Genomic DNA, 8,750 nt, shown 5'->3' with positions numbered 1-8,750 from the left:
GTGTGGCCATCTTAAACAATATCAATTACTCTAGCGCTCACGTGCCCGCGACACAGGCTGGGGAGGGTAGGAACGCGGTTTGTTTTAGCCACTGTGCCGTCGGCCCCCGGATTGAGTGTATGCCCGTTTTCACTGGCTATCACTGCTTGCTCGCCCTTCTTCGCCTGTTTTCTCTCCTCTTTAGCCGGCCTCCTCCGCTTCTCAATCAGTGACAACTCCCGGTATTGGTTTTTTTTTTTTTTGAAAGAGCCTGAGATCAAGATGTTCTAATGTCTTTCCCGACGCCTTCGTCCAGGGCGCTGGGTTATCTATCTTCCCCTTCCATATTCATCCTACGATCTCCGACAAGAACACGCAATCACGAACACCTGTTTTCGCTGAGAGTAGAGCATATAGGAACCTTTGAGTCCCGCTCGAGCTTTGATCTCGCGCTTTCAGCCCTTGACAGATCTAGGTGACTGCGGAGATGGGTGTCAGTCAGAAGCCTCAAGTTGTCTTTGAGGGCAATTTCACGCATTGATACCATCTCCACGCCCAGAACGCATTTGAGGAGTAACCATCGTCCAATTGACTTTGATGCTAGAGGTCATCGTGATATTTCTCCGCATTGAATGATGACAGTTGATCAGAATAGCCGCGACGGAAGAAACCAGAAAGGCATGAAAAATGAGTCGAAGAATGAATACCAACCAAAGGCGAGCGGTTGATTTGCCTTTTCAAAGCCTACCGCCGCCTCTCCTTGTGCATTTGTTCATGTGTACCAAAGGTTTCCTCAAAGCCTTCACCGTCGCCGGAAATGTCTGGACGATATGGAGTGTTACATTCGATACGTGAATACTATCCTTGTTGATCTGTCCGAACGACTACTTTCCTCGTCTGCAGTTGCTCCATTTGAGACCATCCATGTTTTCACCCACTCCCGTAGCTGTATCGCCTGCCTGAGACGCATAGTTGACTCTAATTGCTTATTTACAGAGTGGCGTAACCCTTCACGACGGTACCGTCATCCAATTGATCTCGCCGGGTCAACAGCGATCTGTTCAGATTCGTTCTGCCTAGTCGATCGTACATCTTAAGTTCTCTGGTTAGGATTGAGCTTCGGGATGGACTTCCATGGCAGAGTCGCAGAGGAGATGAGGTTGCTCCGGTGCAGTGTGGGGTAAAGAGGATATGCCAGTGGAGACGTCGAAATGTTCAAGATATTGAATGTACTTTTCGGTTGCTTCCTTATGATGCTGAGACGCGCTGTTGAGGACAACCAGGATATAGAGCAGTGCTGCAGCCGACACCTTCCAGATCGCAAAGAAAAGGGAATCGCTGTGGTCCAGTTGGCCAGAAGGTCCTCGTATACTTCCGACGCCAATAGGAGGAAGTCGGATGCGGATTTTATAGGCTTGCTGCACACTAGTGTAGCAAAATGGAATCTCATCGAGGCCTGATTGTTGGTCGACATCAGGCCCGTCTTTGGACAACATCTCATATTGGACCGGAGGCATGTCGTACTTCTGCATCTTGCAAAGTTGGCCAGAAGTATCAATGGCAGAGTCTGTCGAATGTCGTCCGTCATGATGACCGCCATCATCAAGCTCATCTGGGCGGATGGAAGGCGAGGACTGACGTCGGTGGTGTGTATGATTGCTCGACCTGTCCGGCACGGGCATCATACCATCAGACTGAACCGTGCCATCCGCAGGCATGATATCCGGACCATTACTGTGGTTCAGACCGTGATTCTGACTAAGGGCTGCTCTTCGCCGAGCGGCTTTCTTCTCGACATGAGTCTGACGGCGAGATAAGTGATTATCAACACGAGTTGATTTACGTCGGCGGGTGTAGCACTTTGGGAAGTGACTCTCGAGATGGCAAGGTTTCGAATAAAATCTGCCACACAGGGTGCACGTGCCTAGTGATCATCTTTGTCAGCGAGACAACAAGCTGCGTGGGTCAGGAGGTTGTTACTTACGGCGCAAGAGGTGGAGCTTCAAGTTGCTCTTTCGCTTGTAGACCTTGTTACAGTGAGGGCAGGGAAACTTGCCGCCGACATTCTTGATCAGGTCGAATATGCTTTTGGCATTGTAGGTGCGAGAGGTAGCGACAGCAGCGCAGCGAGAAGCGCTGCAAAGGAGGCTCCAGCGACCCTGGAAGCCGACGGCGTGTGTAGGTCGTTCGGCCTCATCAATGCCATTGGATACAACACTGCCACGTCCATCAGAAGAGTTCTCATCGGGCTGGGGCGTGATACTATCGACAGCGACGGGACGCATGGCAGGAAGACCGTGTCCAGACGTGGGGCCAGGCGCGGTGAGCCACCGGGAAGAGGAAGCCATTGTGAGTTGGAGCCGCATGAACGAAGCTCTGTACGCCTGGACCGAGTGAGAATACCAGCCCACCGGTGGCAAGACTCGCGGTGCTGCTGCTGTTGAGGCTGATAAGACGATATGTTGGCCTGGGAGCTCGATGCATTGGGAATCGCTGGAGTGTGAGACGCGTGAGGGCTGATGCCGTACGCCCGCTCCAGGGCGGCAGATGTCTGCGGCTTCAAGGGCGGCAGAGTCTCGCGAGACAGCAAAGAGCTGCTTTTATGGATAGGACGAGGCAAAATGGCTGAAGGCGGCGGGCAAAGAACCGAGGTCGGCTGGATATTGTCTTCAGGAGGGTTGGAAATGAAAACTAGGCACCGATACTTGTTGCCCTCGTGCTTGAAGCGAGCAAAAGAAAAGGAAGTCTCCGCCTGAGAACCTGAAAATTGAAAACTGAAAACTACCGGGTATCTGGCGCCGCCGAGAGATGAATTGTGAGAAGGGGATGTGCGTGGGAAGGAAAAGAAGTCGACCTCGCCAAGGTGGAGTCAAAGATGCGCCTCGTGGTGGTTGTCAAGAATGGCCCCTTCGCGCGCCCGTGTGCGAGGCGGGGATGACAAAAAGGCAAGAAGCGCAGGGCGTGGTCACTTCTGAGTGGAGTAATGCTACAGAGAATTAGTTGAAATAGCAGAGCAGCACAGCTGAATGAAAATGGCCTGATTCCGTAGGCCTCGTCTGTCTGTGTTGACGGTTCAGCCACTCCATATCTCTGGCCAAACCCCACGCGGAAGAAGGACGAAGCGGTCAGAGTTGTTGCGACCAGCACAGATCGGCGAGGCAGGGATACAAGAGCTGTTTCCAGATAGATAAAAGTGCAGTGCTCCATGGCCGATACATAAAAAGCGCACATGTTCTCATGAGAGTCCTGTTAGACGAAGTCCCACGCGGGCCGCTCGCACTGCTCAGCGGATGGCAGGGACGGCGTACTGGAGCAGGGGTGGACGAGTACCTCACTGTATCGATCAGCCACCTTTGGTTTGTCGCCATGCGAGGTTAGCGTGTGGGGAATGCCCACCATGCGCAAGAGGTGAGATGAATTCGGGGGGGTGTCGAATTATCCCATGTACATCCAGGGGGTGGACGCGAGAAGGGGTGAGGGGCGTGCGCACGTCTCTCTGATCAGCCTGCTCGCGGCAGGGGTCGTGAACTTGAACGGCTGGTGTCGCTATATAAGTCCCCCCATCCACCAGGGGCCCATTCTGAAGCGCGAATTACCATCTAGATGGCGCCGATCCCTGTCGCGCGGATCATTGGCCATTGCGGCCGCATATCAAAGTCGGCGAGCGCACTGAGGTGACAAGCAGAGAGCAGGACTGGAGTCGATGGTGCATCGAAACAGCATGTAGCGCCGGCTATCCTGTAATTCCCTCGCGCCGCCGGATGAGCTTCCCCGGAGCATGGACTGTCCTCCAGCCAGTTGGTCGTCCGCCGGTTTCTGAAGATCTGCGAGACGCGGATGGTCCTGTAGCGGCCGCCGCTCCCAAGCGGATAGCAGCTGAGATTGCATTGGAACGCGCTCACGCTGTCCGCGGCTGAAGACAGCGAGTTCCCCAAAGTTGCTACTGCCACCGGTCACTGCCAGTTGACGGGACATGCCGCTGGGGACTTGGTTGACAGCGCCACTACCTAAATGTACGATAGCCCTTTTTGCGAAACTTTCTGCTCCCTTGGAATGTTGTCTTAACCCCCCTGATTACGTTCCTCATCGTCGGTCATCGGCAAGACTGCAGTCGTCTCGGTGGCCATGATGGCTCTGTGTGTTCCGATCACGATTCTCATGTGGTCTCCGCTCAGGATCAATGTCCCAAGGGGCAAATACGTGAGTGCAACCCAGATACTTTCATGCGCAGCCCCGTCTAGACCTAGGCACAAGATAGGTGATACTCAATTGTTCTCAGGTTAAATTGGTCGCTCGTGCCGCTTGCACAGTCATCCTGGAAGGCGTGGTGTTGGCACTGGCCCTTCGACTCGCAACTTGGTGCCCGTCTCATTTGCGGCTGATACGTGCATCCGCTCTCACCAGCGGTGCGCTTGCTCAGCGGCTCCTTTTGGCCTGCCTGAGACCTTACAGAAAGACCGATGCGATAGGTAGCCGCTCCGCGATGTGCGTCACCGCAATCATGATGTTCGGGATCTCAGGAATCAGCGATTCGTCCATAGTATGTGTTCTTCAATTCTGCCGAACGCGCCCTAACCGACTATTGGACCTTGCTTCTCAGCGCCCAAACGATGACCATGGTAATTTTGGATACGTGCTTGTGTAAAGGCGATAGAATTCTTGACTCTCTTCCAAATGTCGTGTGTTAACTCGTCGTTTGCAAGGCCTGTGACGACGGTCTTCATACACATGCTGAAAAGCCTGACGGTTCATATACTAGTCGGTGAATGTCAGAAAAACAAGGAGCCTGAACATGAGTCGAGGCGGGTGTTGACAAATTGGGATTGGGCGCATAAGAACCATGAATAGCCATTAGCGGGCTAGTTGGTCGAGGTTCCGATCATAATCCACGCAGTTTGGCTTTTACGTTCTGCCAGGGTACAAGTTTATTGCTCACTATGTCCTGTCTTCATCTTTCAACACCGATGTCATCTGGTCAAATCATCGCCGCTCTCTCCAAGGGACACGATACGCTCTCATACCGCCGTAAACCAAGTCTTGCTGCCGCTACGTCAAAGTTCCGATTCGAACATCGAGTCCGCGCGGAATCGCCCGACAGTCTTGTCATACTGCAGCCACACGCCCGACTTAGCAATACGACACCCAAGCCAGAGGCACCGGTCCGCGCGCTCCTGCAACATCCAGCCAGTCGGTGGATCCGTCTCGTCGGTGTCCGCTCCGATTCTGGAGAACCATTCATCCGGATAATACTTTTCAGCCCACAGCAACCCCCTCAGCGCAAAGTCCTCGGGCAGCGGTTGGACAGCTTGAGATACGGAGTGCGGCAAGTCATCCGACTCCATCTTCTGGACGGATGAACATGATTCCATCATCATGTTCAAATATGAGCAGATGCCCTTCCAAGGCATCTTGTCCCCGACAAGGGCCATTGCTTTGGAGAACTGTGACACGTGATGCAAGAACACTAGGGCGACATGCAGATAGGAGGAAGTCTTCTCCTCACCGGTGCTGCTAAACACTGCCCTGTGGGCGCGAGACACAAAACCAAGCGCGTGAGTGAATCTCTGATTTGGGTAGGGCATCATCTCGTCGGCCTTTGGGGTGTGGCTCATTGCCAGGCCTCCTTCGTCTGCATGTCCTTGTTTGATGATCCTCATGATCGGGTTGCTCTCGCTACCGTATTCAAGTAGAGCGCAACTCAGGACGATCGATATGTGGTACCCATCCTCCGTCCACTGGCAAGCAGATGTAGCGAGGTGTTCAGTCAAGATTTTCGACTGGGCAATGAACTGATCATAGTCCTTTCCAGAGAACAAGAGACCGTGGGCGCGTACGAAGGCAGTGTTGATATCCATAGCTGCGATAACCCCCTCATCGTGGAGAGGTACGGTGATGGCGACTGGAGACTCCTGCTTCGCACAGTCGAGGTCGTCCGCGTCGAGAGTGGGGAGATCAATCATCACCATGTCGCAATCTTCTGGATCGGCTCTCAAGGCCACATTCATCATATAGGCGGACTCCGGGTGGTTAAGCTTCTCAATTCCGTCGTCTGCGCGACTCAGGTCAAGAGACACGGCCACCTCGTTCGTCAACTCGATGTGAGGAGTCTCGTTGAATTCGTACGAATTTGTGTTGACCACAGGCGTTCCGGAGACCCCGTTCATATTCTGTTCGAAGAACGTCGCAAGGGAATCCCGAGCGTCTAGGAACGGAACTCGTACACAGAGAGACTTTGTGTAGAAGAAAAGCTGCTCGAGAGTGTTCGGTTTCGCACAGACTGCTAATCTGTGATAAAGACGGCCGATCGAGGGATACCTGTGACTAGCCTCGGAGTACCACTGACGTGTAGCTGACGTCCAGGCTTCGCGGTCCTGGAGGTGATCGTCTTTCATAGCAATCCTGGAGTCATCAGCAAGTGGAGACGCCGCAGAAGCCATATTACTCACCGGTATGCACCCAGATCACCAAGATGTTCAATCCAAGTAGATTCAAAGGCCGGCACCGTTCGATATACTCGCGCCATGATGAAACACGCCAAGTCGATGAAGGTACACATATGGTCGTGTGATTCAGGCAAACAGCCATGTAGTCGATCCAATAAGGAACGTATCCCCTTCTCCCATAAGCGCGCTGGCATTGCAAGCTTGCTCGCAAGCTCACGCAATTTTGGACTGGCAGAGTAGTCCTGAGTGGTGGACAAGAAGTCATAGTACTCACACAGAAGCATATAATGACGTGCGACAATGGCCTCCCATGGCTCATGACTGAGCATTGGGTCCGTTTTGGAAAATTGAGTTACGATGGTCATGTTGCACTGGTTCTCAGCTTCCACAAGCTTACAATGAATAGCTTGGACTTCGCTGATAGGCGTAGTCTCGGGCTCGCTATATGTGACGATTGTGTTGTTAAGCATACTGAACGGGGAAGGCAGCTGAGACGTGTTGAGATGCAGCGTCGCTGTAATTCATTTCTTTTCGTCTCCCGTCTCGGAAGAGACTTCATGGATGATTGCAGGCGGCTTTTGGATCCGGTTGCGCTTCAGGTGGTCGAATTGACGCAGGTACCCGCCCGACATCCGATATTCAAGCAGGGCTTCCCTTACAGACCTCGTAACACGTCGATCGTTCATTGTGCGGAAGCTAACGCTACGGACAAGGCAGTCAGTTTGTCAGCTACCTTAGGCTAGTAAATAGGTTGTTGTCTACTTCACGGAAACGCAGTGCTGGGCTGAGTTGTGTAAATGGCGGGTCGTGCAAAATGACGAAATCTTCGAGAGGTGAGACCTAACTCTGTTGATAACGCTGTTCTTTATGATCTGGCACTTCGTCTCTCGAGAGACCAGAGCTTCTGCAGCGGAGGCGGCAGCGAAGTCTTTATACGCTAGGTACCCTCGTGGACGCCTTGGACGAGGGATGGAACACAAGGCGCAGCCGATCGGACTGAATTTGTGGTGCACGGGCCGATGAACACCGTTTTACCGTGATCCTAATGCATCGTGCTAACTAGGCAGCCGCGCAAAGATACAGCGATGGCACACTTTACGGCGTCTCGAAGACGACTCCGGTTGGTCTTCGTATCGGGACGAAGCTCAGGGAGGAGGGGGCCTATCGATCGCTAAGGCCCAGCTCCTGACCTGCCATGCGAGCCAATGGCGTATGCTAGATGGTCCATGGCCGGCCAGGTTCAGCGGATGCCACTAGTAGTCCGTCGCCGCTGCCGCGTCACCATTTTGATCTGAGTGGGAGAGAGGATCGACAGCCTTTTCTGAGTTGAACTGACAGCCTGTTCGTTGCCGTTCACCTTGAGGATGAACATGACCCTGTAAATCCTCGAGTCAGACCTTCTCCTACAGGAACGGCCAGAATATGGGCAGCTTGGAGACGTACTCGGTTGCACGACTGCCATCCAAGCGTAGAAGAGAAGGAATTGTTTTTCGCTCGGGTGTTCATTGACTCGCTTCATCAATTGACTACATTCGGAGTGGTTAGCTGCTACATCCGTTATGAGCGAAGCAGCTACCAAATGGTGGGGCGAGTTGACTGCTTCCGAGGGAGGATGACTGGCTACCTAAGTGCAGATCAGGCTCTTTAGCTTCTAGATTTTCCGTGGGGCCAGGGCTATGCGACAAGAGTTGAGCGGCCATATCATGATTCAATTATTGCATAGAGCACGTTCTGGGCGTACTGCCCACCGTGCCTGACGCTAGCGTTACTTACTGAATACTTTCTCTGCTGTTCTGGCCGAGTGCCCTGATTACTAAGGCGCAAGATGTCCTGCGGCTGGTCAACAACAGCCAGGATAGTCCTAGACAACGTATCCGAACGGCCGTTCGTGGAGATCCTTCTTGGCAAAGCTTTAGTCTGAGAGAGTCTTGTTAATACTCATATTGCTGAAGAGTAGTTAGAGACCTTGCCAGCTCGACTTAAGACGAAGTTGGAGAGCAAGGCGAATTTGAGTGTTCTATATCCACACGCAATGTTACGTTACTGACAGTATTCACAATATAACACCTGCCTAGATTACTCAGACGAAAATTCGCCAGATATAGCTCAGAAAAATGTTCCTGTACTAGATCAGAGAGCAGGAAACGGCCCCTTGTTGACTTTATGGAGCCTTAATAACTTTCATTAAGAACTACTACGCTTTTGCATGGGTCCCAGCCTCCATTATATATTACTATGTATACAGTGATGGGGAACAAGAGTGAGCTTCCCAGGATGGAGTACTTTCCAAGACAAGCAGCAGTTTCGTTTGTTTCCCGCCGCGGGAAT

The 8,750-nt window shown here is 52.6% G+C and overlaps 2 protein-coding genes across 2 annotated transcripts; both read right to left on the bottom strand.

The window, feature by feature from the left end:
* Positions 1-1,085: 1,085 nt before the first annotated feature.
* CABS01_16804 (uncharacterized protein) lies at positions 1,086-4,106 on the bottom strand (the record flags this gene model as incomplete). The annotated part of the gene is made up of 6 exons (XM_060550133.1): positions 1,086-1,744; positions 1,964-2,241; positions 2,391-2,731; positions 3,288-3,330; positions 3,650-3,986; positions 4,058-4,106. The coding sequence occupies 6 exons, from the start codon at positions 4,104-4,106 to the stop codon at positions 1,086-1,088; spliced, it is 1,707 nt and encodes a 568-aa protein (XP_060403187.1).
* A 924-nt stretch (positions 4,107-5,030) lies between these two features.
* CABS01_16803 (uncharacterized protein) lies at positions 5,031-6,892 on the bottom strand (the record flags this gene model as incomplete). The annotated part of the gene is made up of 2 exons (XM_060550132.1): positions 5,031-6,378; positions 6,426-6,892. 2 exons carry the CDS (start codon positions 6,890-6,892, stop codon positions 5,031-5,033), a joined length of 1,815 nt encoding a protein of 604 aa, XP_060403186.1.
* Between the last annotated feature and the right edge of the window lie 1,858 nt (positions 6,893-8,750).

The sequence above is a fragment of the Colletotrichum abscissum genome (assembly GCF_030869225.1).
Source record: "Colletotrichum abscissum strain IMI 504890 chromosome Unknown Scaffold_158.1, whole genome shotgun sequence".
In the NCBI taxonomy this organism is placed as follows: Eukaryota; Fungi; Ascomycota; class Sordariomycetes; order Glomerellales; family Glomerellaceae; genus Colletotrichum; species Colletotrichum abscissum.
The sequence above is the reverse complement of the archived record's forward strand: the minus strand, read 5'-3'. Positions and strand labels throughout refer to the sequence as shown.